Source organism: Astatotilapia calliptera, chromosome 14 (assembly GCF_900246225.1).
Source record: "Astatotilapia calliptera chromosome 14, fAstCal1.2, whole genome shotgun sequence".
Taxonomy (NCBI): Eukaryota; Metazoa; Chordata; class Actinopteri; order Cichliformes; family Cichlidae; genus Astatotilapia; species Astatotilapia calliptera.
Genome location: NC_039315.1, coordinates 12,755,522 through 12,773,856, shown reverse-complemented (window position 1 = coordinate 12,773,856; position 18,335 = coordinate 12,755,522). Strand labels below are relative to the sequence as shown.

The following is an 18,335-nucleotide window of genomic DNA, read 5'->3' as shown; positions in this document are numbered from 1 at the left end:
CTTCCCAAATGGGAATGAATTTAAGCTCAAGCTCATTCAAGCTGACGAACTCCATCCCACGATGCCTTTCTTTCAGGTAGGGGCCCTGTGTTAGAATTCAATGCCAATTTAATTAAAACATGTAACTTTTAATTACCTAACTAATTAATTTAATAAGTGAAAAAATAGACTCAGTGATAAATAATTGAGGTGGCAATGTTCCTGCAGCAACTCACCAGCTCCATGTGACTGACTTCAAGGCTTTGTACAGACATTTTTTTTAGGCTGTAGCAGGCTGTCCCACAAAAATAGAACGCTTTCATAAGCTGACAACAGAAACGCACACACAAAAACGTAAGCATAAAAAAAAAACATCCATAGAGGCATTGCAGTGTATATGAAAGGAGCTGGATGACTAAATAAATTTTGTAGGGCAACAATGGTATTTCTTTTACCCGACTATCTCTAAAAGATAATCAGAAATTAAGAATTTGCTTTAAATGAAAATTAATTATGCATCAACAATACTAAATATGATAGAAAGATTACATGCAGACATAGCAGAATAAAAGATAAGAGCAGTAGATTGGGAAATGTTTGCCTTGCTTATTGTATCAGGGTGGTGGCTATGAAGCGGAACATCAATGTAAATTTAGCAAAAGAAAACTTGGTGCCTCTGCAGAGAGGAGTCACCTTGAGATTTGGTTGAGGGAACTTCACAGGATGCTGCTTGAAGCTTAGGCTCAGCAGATAATTACAGATTTCCTGTCTGAAACACTTAACCTTTTTGGGGGAGGGGGAGCGAAGGGTAAGAAAGGCCCTTTTTTTCATGGCTTTTTCTCATTAATAACACCTAAAACTTCAACATCAACATCCAGCACATTTCCTCCCTCTGGTAAACATCAATCTCTGATTAAGTATCAGGGCATTAAACATCAAGCAGCAACATCGCTGACATTAGAGCCTATAGTGCTGTTCGCAGCATCTTTCCGGTTCGGAGTTAATCACCTCACAAACACAAGTCTCTTCTCTCTGACACTTTCATACGGGATTAACAGGCTGGTTGTGTGTGCTTTAATTAATGCAGATTTCTCTGGGTCATACTGTAGCAGTCGGAGATAATTGTGTTGTGGTTATCACAGGCTTCAGGTGCTTGTCCTTCACCATTGTTTCAAACAGCCAGCTCATCTGTTTCATGGAGTATGACTTGGCATTTCCCCCAAAACATAAAAAAGTTATATACATTAGAGATTTTCAGTAGAAGTCAGCTGATTTATTTATTTATTTTTGCTCTACCAACCTATTTGGCATACAGTGGAGTAACTTTGTGCATTTTGGCTCCTGCACACTGCTTTCTCCTGCAACTTTTACAATGTTACTTATCTTAAAAAGCAAAACGTTGCTCTTCTATACAAAGCAGAAAACACTAAATCGCATATTGATGTCTTAAGAATACAGTCGCCTCTTGTTTGGCGCAATTCCAGTGCTTATTATGATCACTGAAAAACAGCAACATTAAGAAATGTGTAAGCAAGTAGAAATGTGGAGGGTTTGCAGTAGCTGTGAAGGAACATTTCTCTAGCCTGAACATTGAACTGATGGCTGCTGGAAAGCATCCATACATCTCAAAGAGCGGAATTCGTCATCGCTGTTGCTGTTTGAATCCGGTTTGAATAGACACACTGTTCGTATTCCTCCATCAGCTGACGTAGAGGTCGTCAACGTGACTGTGGCTGTGGTGAATGGATGTGGATATTTAATGGATTCTGATGACCCTCTGAAGCACGCAGTGGACTTGCTGCTGAATACTGTCTCTGTTTGAGCTCTGCTTCCACAAGAACAGATACAGAAGATCTTTACTTATACTGCAATATCTGCATGAATTTTAAATTAAAGCTCCTTATTATATGCCATTTAAAATCTGAGCTCATTGAGCTCGTCAGTTTTTTTGTGTTTTCTTTTAACTGAGCTCCTCCCGCGGTGTTTGTTCTGAGCTACCTTGCTTTTATGTTCTGTCTGCTGTAACATAGTAATTACCTGACATTTGGGATAAATAAAATATTCCTCAGTCTTTTTCTTCTTATTATTATAGCAACACTACCCATAGTGACAGTCACCACAACAACAGTGCATAAATCTGAAATATATGCTGCAACTGAAAGTATAAAACGTTAGAATAAATACAGGCTCTTATATTGCAATGTGAGTTATTATTTACTTTAATGTTACAATGTTAAAATGTGACTTTAGGGTACTTTTATATGATTAAAATCAACAAATTTAAAACGGTCTTGGATAAAAAGTCACTTGCGGTTTGTGGAGAACAGGAAAAATACACCAGCGGGCGAAATTACAAGTGTAAGGATTACCAGGCTGCTTTCTTTGACAGAGCGTCAAATACCAAGGTGCCCTTTGGCATCTGTGCTGTGACACACAAGGTATATGGCTATAACTAAACAGGCCCTCCCTCCCAGCTTGTTATATGCAGTTTGTAAAAGACCCCCTGGGCATCACATTTAAACACAATGGGTAAGTATAAATTTAGCACATGTTTTGGATGGGGTGTGTTTTAAAAAGCTAATCAAATGATTGTGTTTTCGTTTTACCAACAAATGAAAAGGAAGTGAACAGAAAAGGAATCAGCAGGTGGAAGAAAAGCAAAGCATAGTATAAAAACCTTGAATTGCACTCTCCTGTCTTGACCCTATAATGTAGACTTTGTTGCTTCTTAAAAGAGTACAATTACCTCTCATCACCCAGCATTGGTGCCACTGGTGTACAAAGGCACAGGTGCCAAAGAACACCATGAATGTCTGTCTGCAACATGACAATGGCAGGATTTGCCTCAGTGGGAGGAGTGGGGTGTATAATACCTATCCAGTATATGGTTAAGACAAGGTGGTGAAGTCAGTCACGTTCTTTAAGTCACACCTCAAACATGTTTTCCCCCGGTTATTTATTATTCCTGCATTTCTCACTTTATTACTTTTTAATCTTTTATTTTGTGTTTCCATTTACATTATAACCAGATACTTTAGCACCAGCTTCTGCAGCTATATTCACCAAATCACCCACAGTTCTGCAGCTAATTTGAGTTAAAAGAAAAAAGAAAAGGAAAAAAAAAGTTAATTCTGATCGAAAGACTATAAAATATTCACATATTGAGTCACTGCTTGTTGTGTTTCATAGTGAGGGAAAACAAATGAGTCACAGTAGACCAAACACTGCATTAAATGCTATGTTGATAGTTGTTAATACAGTAAATGGCTGAAAAAGATAAGAGATAATGCGCCGTCAATTAGCTAAAATATTAGCTGAAATATTTAGCATGATGAATAAATGGTTTATCCATTGACCAAAATGAAAATGAAAAAACAAGTAGTATAACAATATCCACTAAAACTGTTTAAAATCAGAACATGTCTCCTTCTAAAGGGCTTAAAATTACTCCTGCTCTACATAATTGCACATACGGACTCTTGCATAAATTCCACATTTTCCTTCTATGCTGTTTGCATAACCTTTAAGGAAATTAGTACAAAGGGCATTGACTCATGGGAATTCGCTACTGTTTGACAGCATTATTTAATAGTGATGATTTTATCTTAACATGATGAAAAATTGTGATGTTCTAACAAATTTCCTGCAGAATGTAAAGGGTTGATACAGCCCACAGTATATATATCTATATATCTATATATAGATATATATATGGCCTGAGTCACCTGAAGAAATGGTACAGCAGTATAAAACAGATATTGAGCTCTTTATAAGGAATTAAACAAATGCAATTGAAAGGTTTCCGTTCTGATTAGATTTGTCCTCCTGCTAATAATCTGACAAAAAAAAGTCAAAGTATTTGTGCTAAACAGGAGTGATTTACAGGGAGACAAGTGTGCAGCCTGTTGCATTTGCCTTTGTTCACCCACTATTTAATCCCACATCATTTAATTATACCTCATCCATGCCAAGTGCTACATGCCATCAATCTCAATCAATCAATTACCCAACTAAACAAGCCATGCTTAGACATTCGTTCACTCTCAATTTCCCCATTGTGCTAATTACACTTAAACATGTCATTCCAAATTAAAATTGAACATTTAAATGGGATTAGTAGCATCTAACTGAAACATCACCAAGACAACCAGCAAGCCGCCCTACCTGCCTTTAATTTAGACGGCTTAACCTCGAGAATAAATATGGAGAAAATCCCATAATCTGCTATATTTCACACAGAAAAAAATCAATACACGGCTAATGTTCTTTGAGAGAAGCATTATATTGCAGTGATTGTATGAGTAAGGGAGAAAAGTGGCTGGTTTGTAAGGTTAAACTATTCCCATTAAAATTTGAATAATGTTATTGACCTTTACCTGGGATGGATCACTTAAAGTAATGGGAAATGGTGGCACTGACAGAATTATGATGACAGAAATAGCTTATGGTTATGAATAAGGTCTTGTTCCTCAAAATGCCTATCAATTTGTCAAAATCACTAACATCCACATGCTCAGCTGGAACCCTTAACAGGGGCCCCCAAGCCTGTCGATGTCAGTCATCGTGTCATTTAAAACACTTCTCGCCTCTATCTGTGCCACGCCACGTGTGTCAGTCACTGATGGGAGATCAGATTGCTGCCACTGCTGCTGCTCACCCACGACGAATCTACATCTGTACAGTATTTTTGCCTCGACGCGAGACCTTTCTTCCTTTGTGAGTTTGACGAGTATCAGCAGCGCAGGATGAGGCAGGCAGGTTCAATCCAGCTAATGTATTCAGCATGGTAAACAGGCAGAGTGAATTTGACAACAGATACGAGTTAATAAATTCAGCGCCGTCTCCGAGCAGGACAAGACTACAAAGTGAAACCATGTTTTTTGATCAAGTCACAGCGGCACACCACTTTAAACATTGATATCTTTTTATTAAGACAAGTACTCTTCTGATTTTTTTTTTCCTTTTGTAAAAATGTTGGCGTGAACCAATACAAAATATGCATGGCCATATGAGAAACATCCTCTTCACTACACAAAAGAAAATATGCCACCTGGGAATAGAGAGAAATTTAAGATTCAACAACATAAACAACCATTGTGGGGTTATAAAACAAGCGACCCACCCACCCTGCTCCCGACCCTTCCCCACGCCGCCGCCCCAGGCTTTAAACATAAAGTTCATCCAAATATCCAAGACGTTACAGATCGTTGATAAAACTTCATGTCACAGTAAATACACCATCTTCATCTATGAATGCAAACAGATGCTTGATTGACTGTCTGTGGTCACATCCTATAATTACTAAATAACCGATACTGCATGAGCAAAATGTTACAGTGGAGGAGGAAGAAGAAGAAGAGGTTTCATGAACATCATCGTGATTTTGTTGACACTGACTGTACATCATTTTTGTCTGCTTAACAAATCTAGTTTTTCTTTCTTTGTGAACTAGGTCTATGCAAAATAATTAACGTTTACTGTAACAGTGCACCATATTAAGAACACATAAACTTGTACAACTGAGAAAAACATGTACATCCTGTGGTTTCTTTACTTTTTCGAATAGCTGTGGTACTACAGTATATACTTGGGGCCATAAATTTGCATTCTACCTGAGATGCAAAAAAACACAACTATTAACACTCATGAACCTGAGAGAGTGAAAACAAACATACTCAATATCAAGTATTTCAAAATAACAAAATCAAAAACGGAATTAGAACGATGCTTCCGGCGATCTTTTAACGTTGCCCCATTAAAAGCAGCAATCGCCATTTAAGATAAATATCAAATCCCAGAAAACAAAAAGGTCATGCACATAACTGTTCCCATGACACTGTAACTACAATCCAGAAAAGTTACTTTTATTGTAGCTTATTATAGCTTTAAGTACAGTATTCCTCTCTGATAATACAGTACTACAGAGCCTTGTCCTTGAAAATATCCAAATAAATAATAAATGAAGTGAAGCTGAGATAATAACACTTTTTTTGTGGTCATTAATTAAGACAAGTACTATATCCTGGAATACAACATTCTAGTCAGTGGAAGCTGCCAATACTTTTTTTCTTTTCCAGCTTTAAACTCATTCCAGCTTTTTTATGCTGCAGGTTGTAATTGTGATGCCGCTCTATGGTGCGCGGACAGACGACTGGGATGAGTATTGGCCCTGTAAGTTAAAAAGGACGGATATATACAAGGTATACTGTAAGAGTGTACATGAGGATACTGTATGATACTAACCATATGCCTCAAAATCAAAGGAGAAGGCACTAAATTAAGTCCTTCAGTCTTTTCCTTTATAATGATAAGTATCAAGAGGTGGGTTTAAGGCAGTGGTTATCCTTTTTCATAATACATTTACAGATTTTTTTTTCCTCCATTATTTTAGGCAATACACTGAAATCACTCGCTAATTACCAAACGGATTTTCCTCTTCTAGTCAGAGATGAAGCGCGCGCCGTGTGCACACTGCCGATTTGTGTTGTCGAACAAAAAGAGAGAAATTTCTAACAGCAGACACTTCGTCTGTGAAGGTTTGTGGCTGCAGGATGACAGTAAGAAAATTATCTTTCCCCCAAGTCTAAAGCTATCTGCAAATCTTTGATAACTTGTATGGCCAAGAGCCCTCGCAAGTTATCAAAGGTGAAATGTCTAAAAACACAGCAAGAAAATATAACTCATTCATATTTGCAGCAATACTTGTGTATGGGTAAGGGCAAAAAAAAATAAAAATAAGCTGTGAATTTTTTGTTCACGTGCTGTATTGACAGAGACGTGCCAGGATATTTTACATGGGCAGGAAACACTGAAGGCCTAACATTCTTTCTTCCCTTAGATACGGCAAATAAAAGGGTAAAACCTTGGAAAATTAATAACTCAAGGCCTTTTAACATCTCCCAGTTAACTGGCCAATATAGTGTGCCATCAAATAAAGTCAGTTATTTAGCGAGAAGCTCACTGCAAAGCTCTATGCTTTACACAAGCTATACTTGCTGTATACTGTATAAGCGCACTATAATTATTAGATGTGGTCCAAGGTAGACTACGTGGGTGGTATGAAAAGGTGACAAATGTCATATTTAAAACAAAAGCGAACAGACACATGGCAGGGTATACCAACAGCTAATGAATACCATTAAATAAAATGTTACGATCAGTGTAGCAGGACCTATTTTGTGTAAGGCGTGTATGTGTGAATGTAAAGTTTGACCCATAATAACACCTGCAAACAGAGTCTTTTGGGTCAATAACTACTGAAGAGGGGTAGAATCAGCTACACTTACAAGCTGCAGTGAAGCTCAAGGTAGCCAAGTCTCAAGCTAGCTGGCTGTTGGCTGTAGTTTTCTATTTATCATAGAGACATCAAGCTTATCTGAAGCTTAGCAAAAGGCATTGTGTAGAGTTATTCTCTCTCTATTATAGATTCATTATTTATGTATCCCAATCAGAAATGACAGAAAGGGCTATATAGAACTTAGAACTGTATATCATGGCACATTACAGCTGCCGAGATATCGTAGGTGGAGTTGGGCAAAAGCCTCTTAGCGACTAATCATCAGAAACCACAAAAGATTGGTTGTACTGTGTGGTTTGGTGCGAAATGGTACATACCGCCACTTTTACATCACCTTCATGTACAAATACATTCTATGATGAGCAAAATTACTCACGACTGTTATATAAGTAATCAACACAGTGAACCTGACCTCAAAGGGGCTGAGGGAAATCTGCGCTGTAATACTTGAAACCCAATCAGACCTGCCTGTACGAGGGAATGTGGGGAGGAGGGGGGGCCTCTGATGAACTTGCAGGCACTGTTGGACTTTGACCCAGCGGGGAGAAATGTGTTGACACCGTATTCCAGTTAATGAACTCTGTAGATTGCTCCAAAAAAAGAAAAAAAGAAAAAAGCACTGAGGAGCAGGCTCATCACGCTGTATCTGGGTACATGAGCTCAAAGCTAGCTGCGGCACACATAGACGAAGCCAAATGCAACAAAAGATCAAGTGGAGTACATGATAAAAGACAAAAAAACGAATCCAATTCAACCGGCGTGTGAGGGGAAAACAACGAAACAAACAAAAGAAAGAGAACAAGGCACAAAATTGTCTGTAAAATAACTGAACTGTACAGAATAGGCCCCAGCTGTCCAGGAAGGGTCGAATAGGACACTCAGCAACACCTCTTCTTCTTACCACTTGGCCACCACGTCAGTCCAACTTTTCCCGCCTTTTTCTTTCTTCTCCTTCTCTTTAAATATTGCCCTCCCTGCCTTTAAGTCATCTTCAACCAATCAGAGTTAGACACAATGCTCCTACAGCACCACCACAACCACTATCACAACCACCAGCATCCCCACCCGTCTCTCCTGGCCTGTCCAGTTTAAATATAATACTCCTTCTTCTCGTCTGTGTTGTTGTGTCCCCCCTCCGCGTTGATGATGGCCGTATCCGCATCGGCTGCGTCGTCCGCCCCTTTGGCTTCATGCGTGAAGTAAGTTCCTGCAAAAGAGCGCACGCAAATTAGCTGCATGCCGCCTCGTCACTCTCTTGTTCACTTCAGTCCCATTGTACTCCATCGGCAACAAAGAAAAAGCAACAAAAAAACCCACTTGAACGCTTAAGATGTGTTCATGATCAAGTATGATTGCCCTGCCGGTGCTTTACCTTTGTGTCTGGCAAAGTATCGACCAAGAACAATGAGCGCGCAGAGGATGGCAAACATCACCACAGCAACCACTCCACCGATGACAGCGTGGTCAATTTTCTGCGGTGCCCCCTCCCCGGCTCTGGAGTCTAAAAAGAGGACAATAACCGTAAATAATTTCATGATCAGCAAACCCTCTCAGGCAGCAACAAAACTAATACCTTCACAGAGACGTGGACAGCACTGGAAGCTGTGGCTATTATATCATTAGGCTGCCAAAATAAACGAAATTGGTTTGTTTTGTCTCAGAGCATTTTAGCATGACCTAACCACAGAGTGGAAACTCTTGAAAAAGCTGCTGAGGAAAAAAAAGTAAGCTTATGTTATTTGCCAATGAAAAATAGATGATAAAGCAGCACAAGCTGGTCCAGAGAGGAAGGTAAACTGTTCACAATATGTTGCTTAAATCCTTAAAATAAGCTATAAATCATTTCAGTTTAGTTTGATTCAGCCTGCTAATAACCAAACTGATGCTTTTTACTCAGAGCAATGTTTCATTTTTCCTCACCAATATCCTTCCAGGCTGTATCTGCGGCATTATAATGCGGTTGTTTTATAAAACCGCTTAAAATTAAGCACCTGTTAATTCAAATTCAAACCCATTCACGTATTACATTTAACACTGACGTTTAACATTTTGGGGGAATAGGCAGATGGGCTTTCTCGCCAACAGTTAGATGAGAAAATCAATATCACTGTTGTGACTGCATGGTAAATAACAAGCTACAGGCTGCAGCCTGTTAGTGTAACTTAGCATAAAGCCTGTAAATGAGGGGCTGGGGGTGGGCTACTGTGGCCTACGGTAATAAAATTCCACTAATTAACCAAATTCAAGTACTGTGAATTTACAGGGACTATGTGCCAGGCTACTTCTCTGAGTTCTGCGGCAACTTGTTCTTTGTGCTAACTAAAGTTAACTCGCTCCTGAATGTAACATGTACAGACATGAGGGCAGCATAGATAAAGAATGAGTGAATAAGAATCTCGCAAAAGTCTCAGCTCAACCTTTATTTCTTTATATTTTGCTAGGATAGCATGAAATAGGTGCAGCAGTTACTGAAACATGCAAACAAAAATCCAAATACCGAACATAAGACAGAAATATAGTTTCTGTACTGTTACTACAAGCTTGAAAGTCAATATTTGGTATCAACAGCTTTATTCTTAACTTTGTTTTAATTTCTCTAAGTAGTCTCAGGAATAGATCTCCAGGTTCTTGAATGACATTCAAAGCTCTTCTTTGGATGTTAGCTGACTTTTTGTTCTAATCCCACACTGCTTCAATGATGTTGAGGTCCAGACTCCGGGGAGGCTAATCTGTGATTGATAGTGTGCAACTGTGTGTTTCTATTCCAGTATGCTTTTACTACATTGGCAGTGTGAAAAATGAAGCTGTTGTCAATCAGATACTTTCCAGGTGGATTAAAATCTGACTATATTTTTCTGCATTCATAATTCCATCAGTTTTAGGAATATCTCAATACCTCTGGCTGAAATGCTCCAAACCATGACAGGGCTGGCTGCAGACTCACTGTTGCACCTCTCACTTGACTTCCTCCATAAATATTGACCATGATTTCAACCACAAATGTCAACTGTTGGATTCATCACTCCATAAGACCTGTAGGAGCCAATTTTGGATTGATACCTTATGTATGCCGCTAGAGGTCACTTTTTGAGTGACCGTAATTAGTGGCAGATGTGTTTTTGATCAGAAGCAGGCAAATAGTTTGTAACCCCTGTGCTGCTATGTTAATCGTGGAATTAAAGAATCTAAAGGACAAGATGAGTACGGCTGAAGTTATTGGACTGTATCAAGTTTAATAAGTTAATTCATACCAGAGACATCGCATCACCCTCGCCAACGAACACCTCAGTGGCTTCAAGAGTAAGCTTAGCCTGTATAAGACATTAGCCTTTCTCCCTGTGTCCAAAAGGGCCAGATGCACGTATCAGGTCCTGTGTGAGGTTTTTGCTGGATTTTTTTCTGTTTCTTAAGGACACGACTTACTATTTATCTGCTGTAGGGAGTTTAGGCCCGCCACTCCTTCTGTTGCCCTCTGTTTGTCCAGGTTTTTAAGGACACAGCGCACACCACGCTGAGATATGCCAAGTCTCATTAGGAATCACTGGTGCACAAACACTGTCATATACTGTTGATCCTGTCATACTGTGCTATCTTTGCATTTTTCATAGATTTAACTAAGAAATGGGAACAAATTATGCATTTTTGTGACAGGCTGCTAGAAACTAAGTTGTCTGTTGTATGTAGACACAACAGTGATTCATCTCTTAAGTTTGGTGAGTGAGACCATCAGAAAGTCTGGAGAACGATCGCTCAAGACTTTAATAAAATTACTAGAAAATCTGGCTCATTGAAAATAAAATATAAAGAAACTAGGGCTGGCTCGGGACTTTAAAACGTTTAAAACGTTTAATTAATAAAAATATCTAATCTATTTTCTGAGCAGGTTTAGAAAAGTCACACTTCTGTCTAAGCATACATTTGTGGTGTTACACTGTTGAACCAAGCTCGTTACGTGGATATTTCTAGCGCTTCGATAGCTGATGTAGCTGCCCCTTGAGTGAGCGATGTTGAAAAATGTTTTAAGACAGTTATTTCACCATGAAACAGTAGACACTGTCTGCAATTTCAGCGAGGGTTCACACACTGTAAAATACAGTCTGATTTAAGAGGCCATTTCTGGAAGTTATAGAGCTCAATCATCAGAAATAGACACAAGTCTGGAGATAAATTGGCGCCCGGTGTCCCCATGCAGAGAAATACGTGGCTGCCTCAGGTGTCAGAGAGTATCACTGTCTAGCACTTAGCCAGATTTATCCGTGCACCACAGAAGAACATGGCAAAATTTGAAGCCTTTAAATTTCTAGTCTCAGAATAGTTCAGAGGCATTTATCAATAGTCTATATCTGTGCACATTTGGACTGATGGAGGAGTGGCGGGTGAGGGAATGGCTCCACTGTTCTTTGCTGCATGAGGGAGCAGCTCAATTTTCCATCAATCTCACTAGTCATGCTCTGAACTTGAATGATTTTGATAAAAGACGAGCGGAGAGTTCAGAATTTCTTAAAGCTGCGAGGGCGTAATAAGTCGAGTCGAAGGGTCTAAGACGAGCGACGCGGGCAGATCTCGGCCTAAAAAACAACACCTTATTTAAGCTGCGTTCACATCTTAGCAGCGGAGCTACAATGAAACTAATTAATGAGAAAAGTTGTGTTTCAGTTGAGCGCTCCCTTAAAATGGACTCGTCTTCACAGAGCAAGCCGTTGCTGTGCGTTGGGGTGTGCGAAGCAGGGATGTGCAAGGCGCAGTTTGTTTACTGTATCGAGGATGTCAGATAGCGCGGCTCATTCCCCGAGGAGAGGGAACAGCCCATGCTCCATGCTAATGAACATGCACCCACTAAATGGCCTGCGAACCGTCCTGTCTCCTCTCCCCTCCCTCGCTCACTCCCCACCCCACACCTTGCTGCCCTCACCTTGCTCCCCGCTGTCTTCCGTTTGACACATCCACCAGGAAACATGCAGGGTCTCAGCCGCCTCTGCACACCGAGGGAGACTTTTATTTAACAGGTAGAAAAATTCGCCCAGAGTAAGCACCGAGACCTATCACAAAAATGTCAGAGAGAAACCAAAAATCCTATAATACCTACAGTATCAGCTGTTATGGTTGGTTGCATTTCATGTTGCCTGCATTAAGTACACTACTCAACACTAGTTTTTATTTTTATCTCTCTGTGCTTACTGCAGAGGATGTTCTGCAAAAGCATGGTCTTAAATTTAGTATACATACAATAGATAATGAAGCCTGCAGCTTTTTGCAAGGAGATAATCAAACAGTAGCAAAATAATGCTGTGCAACACAAATGTCTGAAGTGCATTTTACGGAAAGGTCAGTACCTGTGAGAAGCACTACTCTGTCTTCAGAATTCTTCTCTATTATCAGGCAGGGTAGGTCTGCTGGTAAGATGCTACTTTTTGCTTTTTTTGCAGTGTTTTCGGAAGTTTTTTAAGGAATCAAATCAGAGGCTAAAAGTCAGAATAAACCACACAGTTTTCACTCCGAGGAAACCAAATTTTTCCATTTTGTCAAAGAGATACTAGGTATCTTTTGGTGTTGATTCATGAGCGCTTGACCCCTTGCCATGAAGCATATTTTGAAGTGTTATTTCTTTTAGTGCTGGGCTAACATTGGATGATATTTACTTCAAACCACAGGTTAGCTGTGGTGCCTGAACATCATCAAAAAAAGGGTTAAAACTGAAGCTAATCGCTGACTGAAAACAAAGCACAGACCTCCCTAAATGCAGTGAGTGACTTTGAAAAATCTCCTGGCTGAGACAATTGTGACTAAAGCCACCAACACACCTCCAGCCTTCCTATAAGAACCAGTGCCAAAGGACACCTTGTGCTTATCTCTGTGATGCCAGCAGCTTCTGACAATAAACAGCCTTTGCTACTTTGCTACATACATTTGGTGGCCATGTCTAAGTCAGATGAAAGGAACCAAAAGGCTTCTTTTGGGTTCACAAAAGGTGAATTCAAGATTTTTTGAGACTTTAACAGCAATTTAACAAATGCCACCTGTGGATAGATAAGTGCCAGACAGTGAATTGCTGGATTAACCCATTTAAAAATGACACACTTATACAAAAGTTTAATTTTTTGGCTCATCATCACTTGATGAGGAGCTTCCTGACTAAAGATCCCTGTAAAAAGATTAAAAAACCACATTCTCACACAATAGTCTAATGCAAGTGTAATAACATTACTACCTTTTACAAAAGGGCCTTTTGTGAATTAAATTCATGGCTTAACACCTGCAGAGCAGATCTCCAAATGAAATAAACTGAAAAAAATGATTCCAGCAAGCTGCTGAATGCTTCAGAATAATTCAACCTTGATTAAAAGAAACCAAAAAGTTCATACACATTTTATTAACTAATGCAAACACACATGTACCAAATATCAGGAGCCAATCAAGTTTAGTGTTTACTTAAAGATGTTTTGACATGCAGGCAGGTGGAAAGCGCTACCTTGTGATTACTAGGAAACCTTCTTTTCCTACTTGCAGCCAGCACTTAACCTGCCAACAATGAATCCTGTATGCATGTCACAAATTACGGACACACCTCATTTGTGATCCTGTAAGGTTTTATGTCGCTCACATGAAAGACTGAGTAAGCAGAACATTGTAGAATAGCAACGTTAAATAAACAGTACAAAGGTTTCCTCTCCAGAAATGCTGATCTGTGTCTGACCCTGATCTCTGACAGGAGCAGGAGCAGATTTACCTCATAAAGTGTTACTGTAATATTACTATCATTCGTCCACATTGCCGTGATGATGCCTTTGTCACTCACTGCTCCAGCACATCCAGGATCAAGATTGTGATTCCTTCCGGCATACATGTTCAGTATATATATAATACTCGACTGTGCTAGGAGCAGGAAAAAAACCTCCAAATGACAGGCAGTATTATTAAAGCAGCCTTTGTGGCCTCACTTGAATTAAGTAGAATTTGATTATGTCTGTAATGTGGCTGGTGTCCATACAGCCAGCACAGCTCTGCTCACGGCTCGGTCGGGGAGTGCTGACATGCCCACACAGGCGTCCTGACAGGATGTGCACAGCCGTGGGGATTTATGGGGGAATAAAGAGGATTTGCAACTGATGCCTGTGTCTGCACGGTGGTGAAATCTGCTCCGCTGAACTCCCAGTACCACATGCTTTACAGTCGTACCTTTCCAGCTCTGTACTGGAATGACTAATTGCCTCTCTGGTCAGTAACAGAGCATCCTATCTGACTGCTACTGTCACTGTTAGAGATCACAGCTGCAGGCCTGTCACCGGGCTGATTACATGGACACATGATTTCAGCCTTCCCATCTTTTTCTTTTAATAGTTTTCCACTCACATAATGAGGAATTTCAGCACACATGCTTCAACCCAACACACACACGCATTATAATTTATAGATGTAATTACATGGATATAATTGAAACAATGACTCTCGTGCATTGATACAGACAAAAAAAACCCTTCACTTGCACTGAATAGAGCCTCAGAGTAACTATTTCCAGGACAAGGGCAGGACAATGAAGCATTGCTGCAGAGTAAACTTAAGGACTGTCAATAGCCATTTTTACTGCATTGAACTGCTAACATCCGCAGCTCTTGTATTTGTTGCCATTCGAAAAGGAAATGAACGTAATGAAATGAGCATACGTGGGCAATCTCCACCAAATCATTTTTTTGTATTGCTGTTGTAGCAGACCGTCAATAGAGCACAACATTGTCCTCAGCTGAATTCCAATGTCAATGCTCGCCCGCTAAATAGATTCCCCGTGTCTTTTGTAATAACCCAAACAATGATTCGAAGATGTACCAATACAACAGTGACATTTAACAGAGGTGCTCAGATGCAAGTGAAGGCCTGACTGCAACTAATAAAAACTGAAGCTGAATGGAAGCTATGCCATTGAACTTAACCTCCCTGTTTATTGTATCTTTTGAGACTGGCAAATTTTTTGCACACAATAGGAAGAAGTACCCATGGACACTTCATCCTTTCTGTTTTGTGTGCTTTCACCCCAGTTAAGATCAAGGCAATGGAAAAGGTTGACAAAATAATCAAATCCTTTCTCTTTTGCTAGAGTTTGCTAGAGTTGACCAAGGCGAGGTGCCACAAAAGACACAGTGTGAGAAACATAACATTCAGCCTTGAAACCCTAATGTGCCAAGAACACTCCTATCTATCTATCTATCTATCTATCTATCTATCTATCTATCTATCTATCTATCTATCTATCTATCTATCTATCTATCTATCTATCTATCATGGCATGAGGTAGCCTTTTAACTTCAGGGTGGGTTGGCATACTAACCATTTCCCTGGAGACCAATTAAAATGGACCATTAAAATATATATTTTTTCTGTTTCTAATAACTCTTTTAAATAAATAAAAAAAGGCAGGAAGGGAAAAAAAAACAATTGCGTATGGGAGTCAGAGTAAACAAACGTGAGAAAAACCTAATTAGCATTTCTAAATGATTCTTTAATTTTTCCAATGAAATACTTCAAAGAAAAAAAATGATACATGCGAGAGTTAAAACAACGCTGGTAAATGTTTAATGACTAATTATGCTGAATACTAAATGCACTCCTAACAGTCTTTGTTGAAGTCAATAGCGTACAGGAGTTAAGACTTGACTCCCAAGACTAAACAGAAGTGGAAAACCTGTCAATGACTAAACTGCTGGAAAACATGCTTGAAAACCTGCCAGAGATGGATTCCTATAATACTGTCTGGCATTACATTGCGTGACTTATTCACTAAAAAACAGACAAACCCATGTTCAGGTCGGGCCCTGAAGTCATGTTTGTATTCAGTGCAGCTGCATGTTAAAGTCATAAAGATCTATAAATCCCTGACAGCTTCGCCAAGCACGTAATAAACCTACATTATTGTTAGTAGTATTATTAAGTCCAAAGGGTGCTGTATAGAAGCCAGTGTGGTGTTTACTTGCAAAGCTTATTGGCAGCTAATTTACAGCTTTGCACCTTCTATAAACCAGAAGGATGAAGACTTAAGAAATCCACCTTTAACTCATAACAACCCAAAGCCATGTTTAGTTAGCGAAAGAAATATTGTGTTTAATTGTGTTGTAATCCTACATAAATTATTTATTATTTAGTGAATAATTCTAGTCACGTTTGCAACCTAAATATTTTTTTCCTCTCCAAACAGTGTCTGCAGGTCATTTCAGGTTAAACAACACCCAGCAACAAGCTATTATAGCATGAATGTAGCTGGAGAAGCTGGTGATGTTTAAGCTCACATGACTGCATTAACATTTTTATCAACTCAAATCTTAAGAACAATTTTCAGCGAGGATATCGAGCTGAAACTGTAAAATTATGGGTAACAAAAAAGAAAAAATTAACCCCAACCTCCTTCCCGCCTTTCCTTTGGTCCTACAGATTAATCAGCAGAGGTTCTGCTGCAGCATGATAAACAACAATTTACTCTGGACTGCAGATACGCTGAAACATAGGGTGTGTTCAATCAAGTCTACAAGATAATTCCCTGTTCCATGTCTTTCCTCTGGCTCCTCTCAGCAAGCTGGGGGAAAGGGAGGGGGTGGGTTACTGGAGGCTTAGCCAGGATATGATGTCCCTGCCTTGGATCATCTCTGAGCATCTGACGAGCTGGAGCATTATCGCCACAGACTCCCTTTATTCCTCCAGAGCTGGAGATTCTGGATAAATTCTGACCCTCTGCCCACAAAAAATACACCCACTGACAGCATGCTAGATGCATACTATTTTTTTTGTTTCTGTGATGCTGTGAATGTCGGTTGTCCATCCTGAAGACAACATTCTCCTTCTTTCAAACTGAAATGAATTTCTCCCGAACAGCCACATACTATGTGCATTTAGCGCGATATGTCTGGCGCAAGTTCAAGCAGTGACTTATCTCTCCCCGGTGGTCGACACAGACACACAAACACACACTCTCTGCATCTTTTCAGACACTGGAAGACCTGACACAATGAACTCCTGTGAAACTTTCTGAACATGAAACAGCACAGAAGGCAAACAACTGTGACTTTCTGTGCTTTAGGTCTGGGGGTGATGCTTCTGAGGCTTCACCAAGGGGAAAAAACATCACCAAAAAAATATTTTAAAAATAAATAAAAAAGTCTACCAAGCAAAATAACATTTTTTCAATTTTTTTGATCCACAAAAAGGAGCAGGAGTTGGTTGACTGCTTTCAGAAATCCTCCTCCATACCTGGTCTCATTCCCAACTCATATACTGATGCTTAGTCCCTTTGGCATCACATTTTAATGCACCAGGTACCACCTTAGAGTAATTTTTCAAGGTTCTGGGCAGTTTGTGAGGCCATAGCCAAAGACGGTAATGGCAGAGAAGCCTGCCTTCTCATGTGGACTTATGCTGGTTGTTACACTTCATCATCCCACAAAATGGTAATCTGAACCCCTGCTAGTCATAAAATGTGTATGTGGTGCGTTGAAAGTAAAAAAAGTGTACGCCTCACAGACTTTCTTAAACAGAACATATTTATGTATTTATTTATTTTATTGAATACATCTGTCCAAGTGACTCTTCTCAGTCTCTACATATATATTAAAAACTCCATGCAAAGGCCGACTGTAACCTCACAGAGAGAATAAAATAATAATGGACATAGTTACCATGACAGCACCCATGGGAAATCCTTTTTTGAAGCAGGACATGACCATGACCGTAACTTTGTGCTGAACATTGGGGGGGTCAAGATCTCTGTCTACATAAATAAATAAATCTGGGTAAATTCCCTGATGATTAGCAACTATTTTGCTGGTAATACCTGAAATGAGTAAAGAAAATCAACAGCCTATTTATGCAAGATACTTGATAATTCTTATATTTGTTGGGTCTGATTATTGGGGAGGTCATAACCTCCCTAACCCCCTCTGGAAATTACGCCCCTGGACATGACCACAAAAGAGTAGCTCAGGCTGTTAATCTCCAACTCCACCAATGAGCACACTCTGGATAACCCTTCTTTCTGAAAAGTACGATGCGAATTTACAAAATGGGCGTAATTCTTGTTTCT

The 18,335-nt window shown here is 39.6% G+C and overlaps 1 protein-coding gene across 2 annotated transcripts in view; it reads right to left on the bottom strand.

The window, feature by feature from the left end:
• Positions 1–4,885: 4,885 nt before the first annotated feature.
• cadm1b (cell adhesion molecule 1b) overlaps positions 4,886–18,335 on the bottom strand; it is a 171,288-nt gene continuing 157,838 nt past the window's right edge. For both annotated transcript variants that reach the window (XM_026191510.1, XM_026191509.1), the window contains 2 exons: positions 8,649–8,777; positions 4,886–8,483 (listed from right to left, as the gene is read on the bottom strand). In XM_026191510.1, the coding sequence (XP_026047295.1) occupies positions 8,365–8,483; positions 8,649–8,777 (248 nt within the window). In that variant the 3' untranslated portion in view covers positions 4,886–8,364. The remainder of the gene's footprint in view (positions 8,484–8,648; positions 8,778–18,335) is intronic.